Raw genomic sequence first — 23192 nt, forward strand, 5'->3', positions numbered from 1 at the left:
TGAAATATGAGCACAATTATTTTGCCACTCATATTCATTAGTTTGGCATAGCATTGAATGCAATTATTTTAGCAGTGTATCTGGTGCATAGGCTACTATCTGTGTAAAACTTCCAATTGCATATTAGCAATAAAATTGTAACATTAATTCCTTTGTAATAGCATACACAAAACATAGGTCGTAAGATATTTAATACAGTAATACTTGTGGCAATTGTATGGCCATAATGATATTGTTATGGTAGTATTCACATATCTAAGACAATCTGCATTAATAACAGTTTCTTGGAATGGACCTACATTATCTTGGCGTTTTCTATAGCCCAGAATGTACAGTACCAGAAAGTGTTTTTTTACTCTCTTAAACACACATAGAAAGATTATTAAGATTGTCTTTTTTAGAATATAATCATATTAAACCAATATTAAGGATGAAGATATATTTTTACCTTCTATGTTAAAAACAAACTGTAAGAGAATATAAATTAGAGATGTGAAGTATAATGGTACTTCAATTGATATGACTAATCAAAATTAATTTTTAGTGATTAAATTTACATTGACTTTAGGGCATATCATGATTTTTAGCGTACAAATATTAAAGGCTTACATTTTGAAGCTTTAGTTCTCCCATCTGTAATACAGTGGAGAGGATAGTTAAAATTAGAACTCAATGCCATGATTTTCAGCATACAAGTATTACTGGCTTATAATTTTAAAAGTTTTTATTTCTGCCACCTGTAATAGGCCTAGGCCTACAGCAGAGAATAGTCAAAATTAGGAATTTTCGGGCAATAGAACATGGCATTATAATTAATTAGCCAAACAAATGTTCAAGTGAAGATTTGGGGTATTATCATGAGATACAGTTTCAATTGAGCTGCTTTTTCTCAGGAACTTCAATGCAATTTCTTTAGAGTACTGTACTGGTAAGTGATTATGCAAATTTCAAAACACTGTAGTTGTCTAATTCTTCTAATCAGATACATCTCTCAGCATCTGTTTACATGCGATTAAGCTTCCAGGTTTGTCACATTTAATAGGTTTAATCTCTTACAGAAATGTATGACTGCTGGGAAGTTTCAGGTAACCAACATAACCTCAAAAGCACCTGTCATCAACATGATTCAATGACATAACGTGACGAACTCTGACAGGCAGATAGCATTGTTACAACATAATGAAGCGTAATTTATCGTTACATTTAATGACTTTAAAAGAAACTTTCATCAAACTTTTTTTATATATTAATTTTGTATGACAAAAAATGTGTAGGCTAAATTACGTAGACCTATATCATCCTGTTGCAGTAAAGGAGTGGCTGGTGTGTAGGCTACAGTTTTTGCACTGCTCAAGTTCACATATTTTAAATATTAAAATTATTGAATACATGCACTACGAAACAAAAAAATTGCACTTATTTAAAAAATATTTATCAAGTGAAAAACTGTTGATGAAAAACAAATATAATAGTGGGAGGAGCTTAGTACAGACTGAAGTAGGGATGTGATCAGCATACTTCAGATCATATGACGTAACTCAGAATTTAAACATATTACATATGTCGCATTCATGAAGTCTTAAGAAGTGTGAGAATTTAAAATGTACACTGTTGACTTACCTTAATTAAAAAATGGCTTTTAAAGAACCCAGAGGTTCATTGCCACCTTACATAAGCCCACTATCGGTCCCTGTTCTGGGCAAGATTAATCCAGTCCCTGGCATCATACCCCACCTCCCTCAAATTCATTTTAATATTACCTTCTCATCTACATCTTGGCCTCCCCAAAGGTCTTGTTCCCTTTAGGTCTTCCCATTAACACACCAGATGCATTTTTCGAGTCATCCATACGTGCTATATGCCCTGCCCATCTCAAACGTCTGAATTTAATGTTCCTAATTATGTTAGGTGAAGAATACAATGCGTGCAGGAAAACAAGGATTCTCATCAGAAATTGGAAAATTGTTACTTGCGACTGTTTCCAGTGGAAACTGTTGTTATTGAAGACTCACCTTGAGTTATAGTGCCCTTGATAATGAAATAAAAGCATATTTTTTCTGTCAGGTAGCTAAATGTCAACAAAAATATTGGTTAAGTCCCTGGCAGATTCTAGGAGATTAGTGGGGATAATGTAGTTGTGGGAGTAAATTCATATTAATAATTTCAATTGTTTTGCTCTAATTATAACGATTCTTCTAACTTTTCTTCTTTAAGAAGCTGAAATCATTCTCATATTTTGTATGCAATTTTAAACATTTTTCTGTTTTCCTAAAATGTAGAAAAACAAACTTCGTATGCATTATTGGTGCTTATACAGTAACAACCTAGGATAGTAAACATAAGCATAAACGTGACAGAGAAGGGGTCCGAAGGCTTGCATTGCAGCCTGAAGCTTATTGTGCTTACCACTCCTGTTCTGTGAATGATATTTGTTGCAGAGTGGCTGCACCGTGAACTTAACCCGGGCTATGGTAATGATAACAATACCACTTCAATATAATTGATAGCGAAATGAGTCTAAGGTACTGCCAAAAGTTACTCAGCAATTCTACTTCAATTGGTTGAAGAAAAACCCAAAAGCCCCCAACTTATAATTTGTCCCAAACAGGATTTGAATCCAGGCCCACTCACTTCACAGTCAGATATTGTCGTTGTTCCTGCAATAACTCCTATGTGCAAAATGTACAATTTTTCAGTAGGAGGAAAAAATACATTTATTCATTCTATGGCAGCCGTACATGGGAATTGTGAATTCTTACATTTTCGAAAGAAAGAAATATAATTGCATAAAGGAGATTTTATTATTTGCTGTATCACTATTTAAGTTATTTAATAGAGCAAAAATCTGAAAATCGATAAATATGTCACATAAGAGTTATTGCAGGAACAACAACAATATGCTGTTACTTCACAGCAGTAGATAAGTGCAAAGTTACTTAACGTTACAGAATACTTTAGTGGAATGAAAATATCTTTATATATGTCCAGATTTCACGAGAATTTGGTGCTTGTGTAATAATATTGTACTGAAATAATTAATTCTTTGACTATGTTAAGCCAGCATTTATTGCTAATGAATATACATTATTGTCTCTACATCCAACATATATATTGTTCCTATTTACTACAGGAGATGAGAACACCTCTCCAGGAAGTTGATAGGAACTCTTTAGTGTTCCAGAATCTAACTCAAGCAAATAAATTTTTCCACTAGTTGATGCAGCTGCAACAAAGTAAATCTTCTCAGTTTCTGATATAATTTCACAATCATTTATAACTTTAGAAGATATCACAATGGGAAATATAAAAGGCACTGAGAACAGAGATGCATCTAATTCCATTGTCCATCTTGCTTTAACTGCACTGTCAGATCCTTCCAAGCAGTACAACTTTTTGTTATGACACCCAAACATAATCAAGTCGGTATTATTTTCAGCACTTGAAGGTTGGATGGAAAATGAGGAGAATATATTCCCATCAGTCTGAAAATTCCACAGCTGAAAGAGGAAATAAAAGTTATTAATAATTAATGTATAAACACATACAGCCTCTTTTGTGCATTTTACACATGATTCTAGTACTGTATTAAAATATATTTCAAACTAGTATTTGTCATACATTTGTCAATAATTAATTTTAAGAAACGTGTGATTTAGAAAAGGGCGATTTTGGGTATTCTACAAATATAAAAAAAAACTCAAATCATTCTGTAGGATGAGAAAAAATTAAGGCCGGCCCCCACCTTTACAAAAAAATCAGCATTAATGGCAATAGGGATGTCAGTCCTACATGCCCATCACCTTTATGTCCAATATCTTTCAGAAAGTAGTTTCTTTTTCGCATCTCAGATGCTAGAGAAATAGTCTGGTTACCTAACTTTTATATCGTATGTAAGTATATTAATGAAGTGTTTGTTGGAATTAAAGCATGTTAAGATGATATTTACTTCTGGAAAGAATAGTGTGTTTGGAATAGCTCTGTCTATCTTTATTTGATAGTTGGTTAATTTTCAGTTATTGTCTCTGAACGCAGAATCAAATGAATCACAATCTTGAGCACATGTCCATTTTTTTTTACGAAACTGAGTTATATACGATTTCATATTCTAAACATGTATATTCATGATATTATGAAAAGAAACCCCACATATTCCCATCAACATTCATTTTAGCTAAAGAGTTAAGAAAAAAATCATTTGAGCACAAATCTAGGACCTGAGATGTTTTTTATATCTCCTGAAAAGTTTAGTTTTCTAGACATGTGGGATTTCTCAATATTCCGGTTCAAATACTGTATTTGTTCTCTCCTCCCTCTCCCTTTAAATAAAATATTAATCAGAGACAAAAGTATATCTACTTACAATCACTCTCAATCTCCATGTAAATCATAAGTAATTCTGGTATTTATCCTCAGAAAATACATAAACTGTTGTGTGTACTATTTGTCTAAAATGAGTCACTGAAACTGCTATGGATAAGGAATAATCTACCAGATAACAATTCCTTTCCACCAATTACAATCAGCACATAACCTAAGAAGCTAGAAAAATGTCCTCATTTACAAATGCTTAGTAATTATTATTATTATTATTATTATTATTATTATTATTATTATTATTATTATTCTTGTAAACTGGAATGATGATAAAGCATTAATTTAAAAATAATCTATTAATGCATCTTACTCCAAACAGCAACTTTGTTTATTTTCAGTAATTTCTTCTGAACTTTCCAAAAGGGCGAATTTAGTGTCTATATTTCTAGAATGTCAACACACAAACTGCCAATCCTGATGTAATTTTAAATAAATAATAAAATATACATTACTTCGCTTTAATAACACCGTCATATTCAATATTACTTCCACAAGTACGTGATTTTCTTTAAATTATATAAACCAATACAATAAACAAAATTCTAGCAGGTCAAGAAATGGCGGTAATTGATACATTTTTCTATTTTCTTAGTTGTGGTTAATGCAGCATTTCGTAACTCGTAGAAACGAAAAAAGAAAAAATATACATGAAAATCAATCCTGCATTACTTAAAACTATTTATTTTACCTCTGTCCCTTCTATTTCTGAAAAGCAATGGACTTTTCCTGAAACTTCAGCAAATAGGACTGCACTTCCAGACTTTAACAAAGATGGTGAGGAAAATACAGGACTGCTAAGTTTACAGTTCCAAATGAGACGACCGTCAACTTCTGAATAAGCACCACATGTCCCATCTAAAGCAGCAGCAAACACAGCTTTGCTTACAGCGGAGATACAAGGCGATGAATAAATGCTACCAGCGCCAACCTTTGCAGACCACAATAGCTCACCATCCTGCAAGAAGAATGAGTTTTTAAAATAAGGTAGGTAATGTTTACCGAATATGTTTGAGTCAACTGAGTGAAGAGTAGTTTCAAATATATAAATATGCAAAGAGGGGAAAATTATATTAGTGCCTGTTGGTAGGTAATTGTGTTCCTTTAACAAAGTAAAAAATTTAATATTTTCTTGTGGGTAAAATCATTTTAATAGTACTGGAAGGCAATAACTAAAAGAACTGATGTCTATATCATAAATATACATATGGTTAACGTACCACAATATTAATACAATATAAAATTTGGTCGTATGATCCAACAGCAATTGCAGAATCATTCAGACAAAGCACTGGTGAGCTTTTAACCATTCCTTCTGTCCTGAAGTACCATTTAATATGACCAGAGCATAACTCAATACAGTACACACACCCATCATAGCTGCCTGAAATAATAAAAATACAATACTGTAAAGAGAAAGAATTTACACATTTTCTATTAGTTATCAAACAAACATCACTTTGAATCAAATGTGTGTTTATATTGTAAGGAAGATGATCATCAACCAGAATTGGACCTAGTGATCTGTTCTGACTTAAACCTAATTCCTTAAATTGTTACTTTCATCAAATTCTGTGAGTCCATATTTATGGCGAATGTACTCAAAAGTTTCGCGATGTTCTGTTCTTTGTACTCAAAAATGTTTAGAATTGGTATTATCTGGGCTAGAGGGCCGTGATCTGTTGGTAATGCAACCAAACATTTCGTCCACTATTCTGTTGGACATCTTCAGTGGTGTGGTACATGGGAGTGGAAAGATCTTCTGTGTGTACCAAGGACGACTGGTAGCACGTAATATTTGAGGTGTGGGAGTGTTGTGGCTGGTCGTCGCCGCAGTCCGCACCGGTGGCGTTGGTGTTCTGCTTGGCTATCGTAGTATTCAATTGTCGGAGAAAGGGTTTGGTGTGTGTGTTTCTCAGAACTGGGTACCATGCTTTGTTGACCTTGAGTCCTTCTTCCTTACGATTAAAGCTGTTTTCGTGTTTGTATATCTCAATCGCCTCCTGATGTAACCTGGCATAGAAGTGTAGCATACCACTTAGGATGTCGGTATCTTTGAACCTCTGATGTTGTGATCCCCTCTTTAAAAGTACAGTAGAACCCCAATTATCCATCACCCTATTAACCAATTGACAGATTATCCGACTGTCTATTTTTCGCTCTTCTTTTTCTTCAGAAATAAATAACTTATATGAAGTACTGTTTTGTGCAAGTAGGTTCTACATGTTTTTGCTAGAGAGTGTTATTACAAGCCTTTATCGTTACACAACATTGTCTACTGTTCAATTGCCGTTCTATAAAACAACATGTATATCAAATGTCTTCCACGGATGATAACAAAAAACGTGTTGTGCTATGGTCTGTAACTTAATCTGTAGTACAGGAGGAAAACTGTGCTTTTCTTGGTTTCGCCTTGGCTCAGATTAGATGGTGTTTGCCTTCTTGGTTTTAAGGCTCTTCTAATTTCCCATCCGAAGTAGACATTGATCTCCAGTGTGAACATGATGTGGCCGACTTCTTGTTCCAGATGTTTGGATCAAAAACCCATTTCTACATTCTAAGATCAAAAATGTTTAGTTGGACTCTTATTTCGCTATTATGAAAGCAGGCACTTTCTAGCTACAGCTTATATAAATTTCACCTCTGCAACTTCAATCAACTAACACAACAGTTTTTTCTCAAGGTCTTGCATTCCAACACATAAAATAAAGCAGGAATAGCATTTTTACATTATAGAATTTGTAAGTTCTGCATCTCCATGTTCATCTAATCGTTTGTATTTTGAAAGTCCAATTTCACAGCCTTGTTGTTTAGTGAACTGTCCGAAGAAAGGTTTGACCTCGTGACACCAATAAGACATCACTCAGGAGGCAACTAAGCCAGGAGACCTAAATATTGAAAATGTAATACTGGCTCTATAGAAACATAATTAATAATGATATTCCTCTTATTATGTTTATAACAGTAAACGTCAGAAATTTTCTTTTTCAATGATACAGTGCACCTGTTTTATTTCCCTACCCCTACAGTTGTGCTATGAATTCCTAATGCGCTTCATGGTTTGTATGCTAGCTAAGATCAAGGCCTAACATAACAATATGATAACACAAGACAAGTGAGCCCAAACCATTATTATTGCAGAAAGAAATAAGGTTTCCTGTTGGGTCTGGCAACCAGAATAAGCGAACATTTCTTTTGTGGTGATCATATGCTTGGAATGGTTGTTTCTCGGTTTATTACAATAGCAAATGTTTTCTTTTCTCATCTACTCACTAACTCTGCCCAAAATGTGCAAAGGTTTGCAGAGAATTTTCCATGTATCAAAGTTCATTACCATCTTACGTGTGAGCTGCAGACAGTTTAAGTGCTACTTAGCAGGAAGAAAATAAAACAAGCACACTGTATGTTCAAATTACATTTTTTAAATATTTCAGTTAATCTATGCAATGCAAATTGTAAAACATTTTAATGAAGCATATAGCAGCCTCAATATTAGCATAAAATAGAGTGGAGATGGATGTATTCTCGTCATCAGATAAACTGTTCAATTACTATCAAGTAACTTCGTCAATATGCAGTGTACATTAAATTCGGAAGCTAAATTACAAAATAAATTTAATTTGGAACATAACAGTTCGTTAAGCTTGCAAGTTTGTAACATTTGTGACTACATGAATTTTTGTAACTGACAGAATACTAACTCCAATACAAGTACTAACGTATACGAAAAAATAATTTGTGCTGGAAAAAATTCGATTAAAAATTGAAAATATTTTATTACACAATAGTATTCAACTCACTAACAATAAATTATAATCTCTCTATAATATGAACAAGGACATCTGTGAAAAAATTGTTAACAATTATACACACTCAGATATCCATGCCCTTATGTATTAAATAATTACTTCGTTGATAAAATATGTAAAATATTTTCGTCTTTTGCCATCTTGGAGATACATGACATAATGAGTTCCATTCTCTCATAAAGTATTAGTTGAGAAATTTGAAAAAAATGTTGTTTAACTAATGCTGAGTTCTTGGCAATAAAGCTAATAACTCTCTTGCTCTCGAATGTAGGAGAGTAAATAAAACCACACAAACTGCAAGAGAAAATAAAACATGTATTAAGATTAATTAATAAATCTCTGCATTAATTGCACTGACAACACCAAACCTGATATCAATTTCTTGCCACGTTCTTTCCAAAATGTCCACTGTTATTGCAGAAATCTCATCACAGCTGCGGACTAGTAAAGTTGCAAGGTCAGACGCATATACATGGTTCTTAACATATTCTCACAAAAAGCAATTCAGTGAAGTTATATTGGGTGAACATGGTGGCTACAAAATGGGTCTGTTGCATCCGATTCAACAACCTGGAAATAAATTACTGAGAGGCCTGCAGACTCCAACGTAAGGGAGCTCCATCCAGTTGGGAGAACACCTCGGATTGCTTAGCTTGAATTTTCGAGAGCCAGACATGGGAAGGATCCCCGTGCTTAGGCTTCCTTTGGCTCACTGTGTGCTCTATATATGCAATGATTGTTCAAGTACAAAAGGTGGCCTGGATGACATTCGTGAATCTGGCGCTGACATGTGGGCCACCCTGCTTCAACCCTGACAGAGCCTGGTTCCATTCTTTGACGAGTCTCTGATAAGCCCCCAGAGCCTGGAGTTCCAAGTCCTTTCTATATTAGAATCGGAAACCAGTCCTACACTTAGAACTTCACTCCAGCTTATTTTCAACTACTGCAGATGACAGATGAAATAAGAGGAAGTGAAGAGTGTTGGTAAAATAAGAGGGAAATGGGAGTATCCCGAGAAGAATCCTCTGCAATCTTTGCTTTTTCCAAGATAAGGTCTATCACGAACTAGCTGGGTATTGAACCCAGGCCACCTGAATGGAAGACCATTGCACTAATGCTTGAACCATAGACAAAGCACGCTGGTATGCAGAGAAACTACTTTGAGATACACGAACTGTTCCTGCATGCAAGCTACACATCATCAATTATTGTTGCTTAACAGAAGTATGTCCGACATTCAGTCTTTCATCAGACCACACTACACATTCAGTTTTGGGTTATCTCAGACGTGTTCATGTTGGACGTGTAGATTTCACGTGCGTCAAAACAAATATCTGCAAGTAGCTGAACTGCAGCTCAATATTTCTCAATAACATTTTCCTCACTACTGGAATGGATTCAACACATCCATTTTGTGGGGCTAATTTAAGAGTCGTGTGTGTGTGTGTGTGTGTGTGTGTATGTGTGTGTGTGTGTGTGTGTGTGAGTATGTGTAGAGTGCCTAACATCCTAGCTTTATAAGTCCGCATCTGCAACGTAATTGTTATGGTAATAATGCATATGTAGGAAAGGACATAGCAAGAAATTAATTTCAGGTTGAATCTTGTCAGTGCCACTAATGGGTCACTTATAGAGATTCACTAATAGATGTAAATTAAACTTTTTTAGTTCCTCCTATTTTTCGTGGAATTTCAGTTATCCAAATTTCCTACTTTATGCTTTATAATATGTTAAAATATGGAAATTTTAAATAAAACATGGTGTATTGCTTCATATACCTTCTCCAACCAAACTACTTCGTGAGCATTGTTAGCTCAGATAAGGTCAGTTTTTTGTGAACATAGAAGATAATATATTCTTATATTTTATAAACCTGTATCATGAGTTCAGAAAACCAGCATACAAAAAATTGACGACTAACCTACGATACCAAACTTCCCACAAGATGAGGCACACATGGAAGACTCAATACGGTCTGACAAATTGCACTGTGCAATCATATCCGCTGATCTACCATCAAGGATGACTAATAAGTGTGAATGTGATCCAACAAGCACCATTTCAGCTCCACTGCAAGAAATATTACAAAATGACTTTCTACACAATTCAAGAATGGTCATTTATTGTAATACATATTATGTGTGTGTGTGTGTGTGTGTGTGTGTGTGTGTGTGTGTGTGTGTGTGTGTGTGTGTGTGTGTTAGTGTGCGCAGGTGGGTGGGCGAGTGTGTGGTCCATGTTACACGAATGTAATGCTGACATGAAATATACAATAAATATATATATATATATATATATATATATATACCAGGTGTTTCAGACTACTTTTATCAGGCTTCTTTTCTCGAAAACTATATGGTACTGGTAGTTCATAAAAAATTGTTGATAACCAAAACCTAGGTAAAGAACCTCTCTCTCTCTCTCTCTCTCTCTCTCTCTCTCTCTCTCCCTCTCCCCCTCTCTCTCTCTTCAGATTTTTATAAAAATCTTAATTTAATACAATAAAAAAAATATTTCCCTTCACATATTTATGATAATTTTATGAAAACAACATATCTGATTACAAAAAATACTGAAACATTATTAGCAACAAGCATGTAACTGACAATTTTCTGTAACTTTCGCTAAACTTGAAATTTTGAAATTACCTCGCATCACGATTTTGTCAATTTAAGGCCAATAAAAACAAAGTTAATGTTTATATGCCACCTCTTGAGGTCACTAATCACTAAAAAGGGTATTTCCACTCCTTGTGTCTATGACAGCCTGTAAGCATTAAGGCATACTGCCCACTAATCGTTGGAGGGCCTCTTGGGGAATGAGATCCCACTCCTCCAGCAATGTTGCCCTCAACTGCGTCAAGGTGTTGATGTCACGCTGTTGGACATCCCTTCCGAGCATAGTCCACACATGTTCACTAGGATTTATGTCGGGACTACGAGTTGCCCAGTCTAGAGTTCGTATCCCAACTTCTTGTAGGACAACGAACAGTATGCGGATGAACATTATCGTGCATGAGTATAAAGTTCTGGCCAATGAAAGGTGCAAATGACATCACATGATTCTCCAGGATGTCTTCGATGTATCTTTATGCATTGAGGGTCCCGCGATCGACAAACACGAGCTCAGTGCGGGCTACATTGCTGATGCCAGCCCACACCATTACTGAGCTGCCCCCAATGGAGTCTTTGAGGAGAAACCAATGGAGAAGTACCTCTCTCCAGGCCTTCTCCACACCCTTTCTCGTTCACCAGCAGACCACCAGTGGCTCTCATCAGTGAAGTGGACAGAGATCCACTGCTCTGAAGTCCATCCCTGGTGCTGCCTCATAAAACGAAGGCGCGCTTCCCTGTGCCGTGGCTCGAGTTGGGGTCTGTATGCAGGTCTTATGGATTAGCTTCTGCAAACCTCCTCCTCACTGTCATTCACTCACTCTCACATGCCTGACATTTTCCAGTCGATTTCTTGCCTGCTGTACTGCTATGGTATGATGAACACGCAGAACTTGCAGGGTGAGAAATCTGTCATCTTTGGCACTTGTGCTCCTCCTACGGCCTGATCCCATCTCCTGTGGTATTTCCAAGTTCCCTATAGCGTTGCATTGCACTTTGAATGCTATCGAGCGATGCTCTGATGACCCAAGCCACATAATGAAGGCTGCGTCCATCCTCCACCAAAGCAACTGCCCTTGCGACATCTTCACAGCTAAGAAGCATGTTTTACTCACAACAGCACATGAATAACTGACCAAAATTTTAGTGAGCGGTTCAAAATGTTTTTCGATATCCATAGATCATCAATAAGGATGCCACAAGTTTGTAAACTTCAAAAGCTTTTATTGCGCTACCCTCAATAAAATCATAAAGATAAGTACTTTGGAGATTAGGGTGCAATAAACTGCCCTAAAGATGGTCATATCCTCAATTTCTCTTCATAAACAGTTCAGAGGGATGTTCTAATGTGTTAAACATCTTAAAAATGAGAAGAGAATGCTTTGGTTCCTAATTATATAGAGAAAATGTAATTTATTTATTTTGAGAGAGAGAGAGAGAGAGAGGGAGATGGGGAGGGGAGAGAGAGGGAGAGGGAGAGAGAGAGAGAGAGTGTGAGTGTGAGTGTGAGTGTGTGTGTGTGTGTGTGCGCGCGCACGCGTCTTTTTTCCCACAAATAATCTTTCGGGTTTCGAACATATGTAACTTATGATTAATAAAACTCAAATATATAAAACTGTTCAAATCTAGTCTTTCAGGTAGGGCTCCCTGTAAAAATTATTCATATAAAACTGTTACCAACTGTGGTGGAGTGGAGTGGAGGGCGGCGGCGGTACGATCATCCACTCCTCCTCTTTATCTTTCTTATATTGGCTGCTTTCGCCAGGTGGAGGGCACATTGGAAGGATTGGATGTGCGCAGTGGAAGACTTTTAGAAATGAATAGTGTGAATTTGTAAAACAAATATAATTAACAATAATAAGTAACAATGTACAGTTTCCCTAGAAAAGGATGAGACGATTGAATATTCCTAAGTCTCAGATGTAAGACACTGCGCATGATCGGAGACCAGAGCACTGATACACAAGATAACGAATATTGAGTTACTTAAATTCAGGCTATTTTGGTTTGTTACTAGCATCGTTCCGAAATTCACTTCAAAAACTACAAAAATATGATAATATTACGTAAATAAAAGATAAATATACACATAAATCGTGTAGTTAAATCGACGATGGACCTTCATGACTAGATCGACACTCCGCACAGAAAGGAAAGCCTTCGTGTCGTTGCAATAGCTCAGACGCTAAGACTTCCGCATGTTGTGTAGAAGAGAGCGAGTTCGATTCTTAGTCTTCATCAACGATTTTTTTTTGTCTAAATAACGTTGAAATAGCGAAGTAACGTTGAAATAGAGTTTTACAAAGTCCTCAGATTAAGTGTTAATGATCACAGACAATACAAAATTACAAGTTATAATATTATAAACGTTAATCTAATGAATGCATTTACATATACACATCTACAATGTAAATGCATATATATTAAAAACTAACAATTAAAATGAAACTAAAAAATATTCCTAAGCCACACAGACAAACTTTTACAAAGGTTTAGAGTCCTTAGGCTATGTCATTTGTTGAGTAATTATTACAATATTTTATTAGTAGCTTTCCCAAATGTGTAATAAATGCACTCGCACAAAACAATTTTTGTTAAAAATGTGGCTTTGGATTATTTCATTCTCACCCCTTTAGTTGATTATAACTATTTTATCTACGTGTTTGCAATAATGTTTAATTTAACGTGCTTTCAACTTTATTCATGTTATGATTGAATGAAAAAGCACTGTTGCAGTTATTGACTAATTACATATATTAATACTAATTATTAAATGCATCTGTTAAGTAACTAATTGCAGTATCTTTTGCAAAATCTTGAATGTTTAAGTTGTCAATAATATTTCTGTACTATATACTATAAGACGTTAAAAGAATTTGCAATAGATTTGGGATCCTCTACTTTATATTCATTGGTTTCAATGAAAAAAATATTTTCTTTCTTAGGATATCTACAAGTTCAACTTTAATAATATTCCGAATAGCTTTAATTGCATTATCAGAATTTTATACTTTTCTATTCAAATGTATTCTATTTCCCTTTTTCATAATTGAAAAAGAGAAGGATAGCCACCTATGCCCACCGACGCCATCGAAATTGAGACGAATTGTGGGATCAAGTTGTTGACACCTGGGAAGATCTCACCCGGGAATTAGAACTTATTCCACAATCTCGTGACATCCATGCCGGACCGACTTAGAGCTGTAATAGAATCTGATGGCATGTGGACAAGATTTTAAGTTAACAGGTCTCTTTTTGTTTCTTATGATTTTTGTTTGAGGAAGAATACTTTTAACTTCCAAGTAAGATTTATTTTTTTTGACGAGGTTCAGCCCACTTGTAAGACCCAGAAATTGGGCATAAATTATTCATATTTTTCGACAAATTAGACAGTCGAGGAACTCTGAAGAAATTAATTACACCTCAATAAAAAAAAAGTTTTACATGGGATCGAACACGAGACATTTCGGTTAGGCAGTGGAACCGACACGCTACTATATGAGCTACCGAGACAAGACAGTGACAGTAGCAGTCTAGAATCTAGATCCCATAGCAGGCATTTGCCATTCGGTACAGAGAAGCAATGACATTTTGTGACTCGAGCTATGTTGTGAAATCGTGGCCTTAAATGGCTGTCTTCTTCGTGATCCTTATTCTGGTCCTTGTCCTTGTTGTGGTCCTTGTAACAATTCTTGTTATATTTGTCATGAAACTTATCGTTACGTCGATATCGAGTGAACCGCGCTGTAGAACTCTAACTTCCGACGACCAAGAGTTGTCTCATTCCTTTTAAGGGTAACTGTACATAAATGAAAAATGAAATAACAATAAATATGAAATGGGTGAGTGAAAATGGGACAAACTAATCTGAAATGATATCCCCAAGATATGTAAATCCAGTAAGTATCACAAGGCTGAGGCCAACACACTTATAACTGATTAAACAATCTAATATGGCCGTCTCTCGACAATCAGTGACTAACCTATTAGCCATATGTTCATGAACCACCCTTTAAAAGTATATATATATATATATATATATATATATATATATATATATACAGTATATATTAACTATCTGAGTATGAATCTGAACACAACACCCAGCTGGCACATTAAGTTAATACATGATCCATTCGAGCATAGATACCACTCGAACTGAGTAACCAAACTATAAATACATATACACTCAATAAGAGAGAAACTCTACCCAGCATAGGATATTACATGAGTGATCACTATACATTACCCATTGCACATATTGCTCACATACTCTGTACAAATTGCACTAACACAAATCTCTGCACTTTACAAAATGAACACCCAACAGAGAGAGAGAGGGATGGAGACAGATACACGTAATAAGTAACGGACGATAATTCCAATCTCAGGGATCGTTTAAATACCAACAAAACTCGACGCATATGATAACAAAATAGCGGCGAAGGAAACCAATAATCAAATGGAGCAGGGAATACACTAAAACAAGATGTGAGACCGTAACCGCTGCTATATCACTCTAACCGTCTCAGAACATGAACTCACGTTTCAAATCAAATCTCATTACATAATTCCCAAATACAATTTTCCTCAAACACATATATCTCACAAATATATTACTCAATGCAAATACTAAAACTTGCCCCCAAGACGTATCACTAGCAAGCGATGTTTCAAACTACCATCCACTAAAATCCCAAACACACACGACGCAATATAACTACTCCACTGATCTATCTCCAACACGTACAAAGCCCGAGTCACGTTGTCTATATCTGCCACGTACCAAAATCCTAAGTCTTGTTAAATGTTCCTGCCGCGTACGAGAGCTTGAATCTGAGCCAACTGTTTCTGTATATCTCCCGCGTACGAGAGCCTAAGTCTTGTTAAGTGTATCTGCCGCATACCGGAACCCGAGTGACGTTCCGTGTATCTCCCTTAAAACAGGTAAACTCTCTCCCCCTCTATCCTCGTGAGACTTAATAAACCGGCCAATAGGGTTATTTGGAAAGAACAAATGAAGGAATTGATAGCGCTATCTATACTGTGATGTCTGAGAGCGCTCTGACGGATGAAGTGACGTACTAGGTGAACGGCCGTGGTAGTGGGCACGGCTCACAACAGAAAGACAAACTCTCAGAGGTTTAGTACCTTACCTCAGAGATGGCCAATGTGAGTCCTCCTGATAACTCGACACACATCCATCCTGTAGTCAAATTGCTCTCAGACATATTGTAGCATAGCAAAATCGAATGATACACTAGTTTCTGTGATATGTGCTTGTAGATCAAGCATGGCCTGTGATAAGAGTGCCACGTAAACACTATTTTTAACATACCTCAACATGAAAAAATCAATAAGGTGCGTCAGGTCTGGGGAATGTGGAGGCAAACCAAGTTTACTATCATTACGACCAGCACCTGTTTGGTAGTCAGTTATTGAGTTCACTTCTGACTCTGTTGTAAAAAGATGGGGGTGTGCCATCCTATTGGAAGATGTCCTTTCTCAGCTGCAGCAGGAGCCATTGTTGTAGCATATCCAGGTACTGAATTATATTGACGGTTTGCTCAATGGAAAAGAAGGGACCATACATTTTCTCGTCGCTTACAGCACAGAACACATTCACATTAGGGGAGTCGCACATATGTTCCATGTAAGGAAGTGATTTTCCGATCCTCAGATTTCGACGTTATATCTGTTCACTTTACCAGAAAGACTGTTTCATCAGTAAGCACTAAGGATTCTACAAAATCATCAGTTTCCATGAGAGTTTACACACTCGCACAGATGGCATGTTGCAACACTTTCTGCTCCAGTTTTATGGCTTGCAGTAAACATAGTCAGTACGGATGAATTACAACCACTTGTACATAATATTTCTTACAGTCTTCAGAATTTGCAGATCTTTGTGAGCTCTCATGGTAGATTTTTGCAGACTACGTGAGAAACTTGCACAGACATGCTCCATTGTTTCCTTTGCTTACTGATAGGTGTCCAGTTGACCTTCTCTTATAAATGCAGTCCCTTGCCTTAAATTCAGAGTAAAACTTGAGAATTATAAGCCCATTGAATGGATATGCACCAAACCTTGTTCGGAAATGTCGCTAGATATTAATAACAGACTGCCCTCTACAGCAGTCATTTCATTTCAACAATGAACAGTGTTATTGTGTGTCTAATACCTACCCACTTTACTAGCGTGATTTGGATTGCATGGTAGTGTTACTACCTGTGATGTACTAGAACCAAAACCTGGAGAGTTTTTCTTCTATAGGTATCAATATATTTTATGTATGTAGGAAGCTAAACAGTAAGAAGTGGAGTGGGACTGGTCTGCGTAGGGAAGCATGTATGGACTCGTCGGTATGTTGGCGTACAACCACTCGCCACTCACCAACATATTTTGTTATGTATAGGTTGGAGTGGGACTGGTCTGCATATGAACTTTCTGTATGTTAGGGTTATACATATTTCAGAACACTAGCATAATATACATAAAAAACTAAACATAATTAATTTCGTTTTAAAGCATAGCATACCCACCTTTCGTATTCTAGAACACGAGGAGAAGCATCCACACATTTTCCAAGATCATATTTCCATCTTAATTTAAGCTTAATATCATTAAGAAATGGCAGCACGCAAACTCGTACCGATATCATACTTTCTTCTGTTTTCCCTCTACAACTCGAAGCAATAAGAGTATCATTAATATCCACCTTTCCATTTCCTAGTACTGGTACATCAAGTTTCAAGTGTTTCACAGAATCTTCATGCAAACTATCATTCGTATTTGTAATCCTTTTCCTGGATTTATTTGGAGGGGAATATTCTTTTACATTTACTGATGTATCTGGCATATTGTTGTCACTGTCCAACTTATTGTCGGTTGAACTTATAGAACATAAGTAAGAACAGCACTCCTCAAAGGTAGAGCCTGCTAAGAGCAAGCCTACAAGGTTGGTACGAGCAGATGTACCTAACACTTCTTCCAGTTGTGACACCAGCTGCAATGCAAGAATTGAATTTCCACCTGCTTTTAAGAAATCATCATGTGGATATGGGTATGATTTCAAGCATAGACATTCTGACCACAATGTAGAGAAAACTTTTCGAGCATTTCGGATTCCACTCAGTTTAATAACGTCTTTCTGGACTTTTTCTTCTATTAGATGCTTAAGTGTCTGTCGATCTAGCTTTCCTGCACAAAAGAATATTAACTCCATTAAGAATAAAAATACAGCAAACCTATCCAATAAATTTATCATAAACTATGAATTATGCCATATTCTTTCCAAATCAATCTTTTTATTTCGACTAAGCAGTAATTAAATCTTATTTGCCATTATAAAAGCACATATTGATATAAATACAAAATAACTACCTTCAGAAGTCGTGTGGAGAAAGAAAAGTTCAATGATCGTAAATTAATTTCAACAAATAACTTCAGTACATTCTTTAATATTACTTAAAATTATAAACTGATAAGCATTAAGTTTTCTTATACAGAATTTAAAAACTGTCACAAAAAATGTCGTATTATTATTAATCTTTCGCCATATGAAAGTACATTTAAAATTTTCATGAAATTAAAAATATTATATAATGCAAATATGCGGAATGTTAAGAAAAACAGGTCTAATATTTTAAAGGGTGGTAGTATGCATCAAAACAAGAAAAAAAAAAAAGTCCAATAAACGTGAGTCCTAAAATTATGATCGCTTAAGAAAAAAAACGTACTTTAAAATTCGTGTGTTGGTGACAGGTTAATAGGCCACACATTCTACTACATAAATTAACTGGTTCTCAGTATTGGCATTTCTTAGCAAACCAATTTCCCATCTTGTTGGAGGAAGTACCACACCATCAAATACTAAAAGTGTGGTTTATGTATGATGGAGCACCAGCCCATTTCCATAATAGAGTCAGGCAACATCTAACACAGGTATTTAATATTTGCTTGGATGGCCAAGGAGGTCCTGTACCATGGCCTGCTTCTTCCTTAGATCTTAATCCCTTGGACTTTTGATTATGGGGACATTTAAAGGCCTTTGTGTAAGAACATCATTATGATGCACAGAAACATGCCTTCAATGCCTATCAGCACATCCAAAGGGTGTTTTAAAAGTAGCATGGTTCCCAAAGATGTCGATCGGAAGGATGTGTTATGATGAATGGAACTCACATCGAATATCTGCTATGAACAAGTTCTAATTTCTCGGAAGATATTAATTTCAGATCACGTGTTTATTAGATATTTTGTTTTGATGAGTTCTACCAATTTTTTTCAACACCCTGTATAAGATATAAATGTTGCTTTCTAATGAAACATAATACTTAGTAAAAAAATTAATATGATATTCATTTAAAATTAACTATAAAGAACAGTGATATACTCCAAATCTGAAAATAAAACATTCTTCATGATACTTTCATATACAGAATAAACAGCGGCGGTGGTACGATCATCCACTCCTTCTCTTTATCTTTCTTATATTGGCTGCTTTCGCCAGGTGGACGGCACATTGGAAGGATTGGATGTGCGCAGTGGAAGACTTTTAGAAATGAATAGTGTGAATTTGTAAAACAAATATAATTAACAATAATAAGTAACAATGTACATAAATGGAAAATGAAATAACAATAAATATGAAGTAGGTGAGTGAAAATAGGACAAACTAATCTGAAATGATATCCCCAGGATATGTAAATCATGTAAATATCACAAGGCTGAGGCCAACACACTTATAAGTGATTAAACCATCAAATGTGGCCGACAATCAGTGACTAACCTATTAACCATATGTTCATGAACCACTCTCTAAATAAATAAATAAATATATATATATGAGTATGAATCTGAACACAACACCCAGTCAGCACATTAACTTAATACATGATCCATTCGACCATAGATACCACTCAGCCTAACTAACCAAACTATAAATACACGTACACTCAATAGGAGAGAAACTCTACCCAGCATAAGGCATTACATGACTGATCACTATACATTACCCATTGCACATATTGCTCACATAAACTGTGCAAATTGCACTAACACAAATCTCTGCCCTTTACAAAATGAACACCCAACGGAGAGAGAGAGAGATGGAGACAGATACACGTAATAAGTAACGGACGATAATTCCAATCTCAAGGATTGTTTAAATAGCAACAAACTCGACGCATATGATAACAAAATAGCGGCGAAGGAAACCAACAATCAAATGGAGCAGGGAAAACACTAAAACAATATGTGGGACCGTAACCGCTGCTCTATCACTCTAACCGTCTCGGAACATAAATTCACGTTTCAAATCATATCTCATTACATAATTCCCAATGCAATTTACCTCAAACACATATATTTATATCTCACAAATATGTTACTTGATGCAAATACTAAAACTTGCCCCCAAGACGTATCACTAGCAAGCGATGTTTCAAACTACGATCCACTAAAATCCCAAACACACACGACACAATTTAACTACTCCAGTGATCTATCTCCAACACGTACAAAAGCCGAGTCACGTTATCTATATCTGCCGCGTACCAAAATGCTAAGACTTGTTAAATGTATCTGCCGCGTACGAGAGCTTGAATCTGAGCCAACTGTTTCCGTGTATCTCCCGCGTACGAGAGCCTAAGTCTTGTTAAGTGTATCTGCCGTGTACCGGAACCCGAGTGACGTTCTGTGTATCTCCCTTAAAACAGGTAAACTCTCTCCCTCTCTATCCTCGTGAGACTTAATGAATCGGCCAATAGGGTTATTTGGAAAGAACAAATGAAAGAATTGATAGCGCTATCTATACTGTGACGTCTGAGAGCGCTCTGACGGATGAAGTGACGTACTAGGTGAACGCCCGTGGTCGTGGGCATGGCTCACTATGCATGTTGCATAGGTTTTTGTGAAGATTCTTTGCTTGAAGATTCTGTAGATAATAATTTTTTTCGGAGGACATGGTAACTTGATACAAACTCTACTGTATTGTTTCATTAAATGAAACAATACAGTAGAGTTTGTATCAAGTTATCATGTCCTCCGAAAAAATTATTATCTACAGAATCTTCAAGCAAAGAATCTTCACAAAAACCTATGCAACATGCATGTAACCAAATGAGGTAGGATGATAATAATTCTGAGTTGGTCTTTCTTAAAGTATTAGCACTCATCAGCTATAAACCCTCCATGGCTTATTGCGCTTACCTGAGTTACTTATTAATACCACTTCATTAACCCGGTATCCTTAAGAAATAGTCCTGTTAATGGGACTTGGTAAAAATCCTCTGGTATTAAACTAAATTTTTCAAAGATATGATATACAGTAAAAGCCCAATATAGCGCAGTTGGGGGACATACTTTAACCCCATTTTATAGCTGAAACGCGATATGTGTGTGTGTATCCAATGCCCACCCACTTCACTTGCGTGATTCGGGTTCCGCATGCTGCGGATAGATGGCAGAACTGTGACCCATTTTCTAGTTATACACCACTTTGGTGGATCACATTATACATGATGTGCATCTAAACGTAATATATTGGAAGTGATTATAGTCCATGTGTTAAGGAAATGCAAGTCACATGGAGGTGGGTAAAGCCAGTAATTTAATGCACTATAACTCTATACATAAATTTAAATGTCGGCCTTGGTAGCATAGTTGGTATACCAATGGCCTTCTATGCTCGAGGTTGCAGGTTCGATCCCGGCCAGGTCGATGGCATTTAAGTGTGTTTAAATGTGACAGGCTCATGTCGGTAGATTTACTGGCATGTAAAAGAACTCCTGTGGGACAAAATTCCCGCACACCGGCAACACAGATATAACCTCTGCAGTTGCGAGCGTCATTAAATAAACCATAATTGAATTTTTAAATTTAAATAATGTAATATGTACTGTAATATAAAATAGACACTCACCAGTTATGCAGTTTATTCCATAAAATTTGTTATTATATTGTTTTTAGCAACAGTTAATTTCACTGTTTTACTATTTTATGCTGATTTTTAAGTTCGTAAGTTTTGTTTGGCAGACTAAATCACTGCATTTCTTCTCCACGTATTGTTTTATATTAGCAAGATGAAGACGAACACTGTTTGGTTCACTTTGCTTTTTCAACCAAGACATTACATTATTTAGATGAGATATCATTTCAGTAACACTTGGAATATTGTCTTTCTTTTCTACAACATTTTCATCACCGTTTTTTTTTTTCCCACCACCATTTTCATTCTGTATAACATTTACGATATCTTCATCGGTTACGCATTCTGAAACTGACTTGCTCCTGTCAATTTCAAAATGCATTCATGACTTATTAATGCACAAATTGTTTCTCGTTATGCCTGCAAAATCTCTTGAAATGCAGTTTTACAACCCCGAAGAAAAGGTCATTGTCCAGTAAGGGCTGTGCATATACCTGCTGATGCAGCACATTATACTGCAAAAACGCACTATGCAGTATTATCTTTAACAGTGTGTTTTTTTTAGATTGATTTCCATTAAATGTATTTTATATTTAATCATTTTTACCGGGAAATATACTTTCCCTGCATTAAATACGAATTCGCGGTAAATCGAACTGCGCTATATCGGATTTTTACTGTATTTTGCGAGCAAGGATCCCACAAGAGCAGATGATATAATGCCTGTTTTACATCTTGCAGAATCTACAATCCAGGTTTCCTTCAAGGAGACCCATATTTTTTAAATGTTTTTTCACAGGAGCATGACCTGTAAGAAAAGCTGTAATTGTTTTTACGGAAGTCAATTAGACTTGAGTAAGTCTTCAGTTCTTTTCCTAAATAGTCGTCTAATAAATAGTTTACTATGTCCCTTTTCTGTTTTTTTTTTTATGAATGACAGTTCACGAAAATAAACTACAAATAGGAGTATTATTAGCAACATAACAAAGAAATAACTGTTGCAAAACGCGTAATCATCATTATTGGTGCAACAATCTGTTGAAGGCCTTGACTGCCCCTACAAAGCACCTTCATTCATTCCTATCTTCCACCTAACTTTTTCAACCTTGTACTCTCAATACTTTCAAATCTTGTTCAACACTATCCAACCGTCTAATGTTAGGTTATCCAATTCTTCTTTTACAATCTATTTTCGTTAAGATAACTTTACGGCATGGGTCCATTTCCTTTTCTTTGTAAAGGTGTCCCAGCCACCTAATCATTGAGATTTTAATTATTCTAGCTATATCTGTGTCACCATAAGCCTCATATAATTCATCATTACAGTATATCTAATGCACCAGTTACCACTTTCACATACAGGGCCAAAAATTGTCTTCAAGATTTTGCTTTTAAATATTTTAAGTTTATTTTCTTGTGTTCTTGTTAAAGCTCAGCCTTCATAGCCATAGGTGAGATCAGATTTCAGA

At 35.9% G+C, this 23192-nt stretch overlaps 1 protein-coding gene across 4 annotated transcripts in view; it reads right to left on the bottom strand.

The window, feature by feature from the left end:
- Positions 1–3039: 3039 nt before the first annotated feature.
- Aasdh (Aminoadipate-semialdehyde dehydrogenase) overlaps positions 3040–23192 on the bottom strand; it is a 43263-nt gene continuing 23110 nt past the window's right edge. For 3 of the 4 annotated variants that reach the window (XM_069821613.1, XM_069821612.1, XM_069821611.1), the window contains 5 exons: positions 17336–17993; positions 10102–10250; positions 5592–5755; positions 5063–5329; positions 3040–3497 (listed from right to left, as the gene is read on the bottom strand). In XM_069821613.1, the coding sequence (XP_069677714.1) occupies positions 3048–3497; positions 5063–5329; positions 5592–5755; positions 10102–10250; positions 17336–17993 (1688 nt within the window). In that variant the 3' untranslated portion in view covers positions 3040–3047. Of the gene's footprint in view, positions 3498–5062; positions 5330–5591; positions 5756–8279; positions 8475–10101; positions 10251–17335; positions 17994–23192 lie in introns of those variants that run through there. The other variant, XR_011331404.1, reaches the window with a different exon arrangement.

The sequence above is a fragment of the Periplaneta americana genome, chromosome 3, assembly GCF_040183065.1.
Source record: "Periplaneta americana isolate PAMFEO1 chromosome 3, P.americana_PAMFEO1_priV1, whole genome shotgun sequence".
Classification (NCBI taxonomy): Eukaryota; Metazoa; Arthropoda; class Insecta; order Blattodea; family Blattidae; genus Periplaneta; species Periplaneta americana.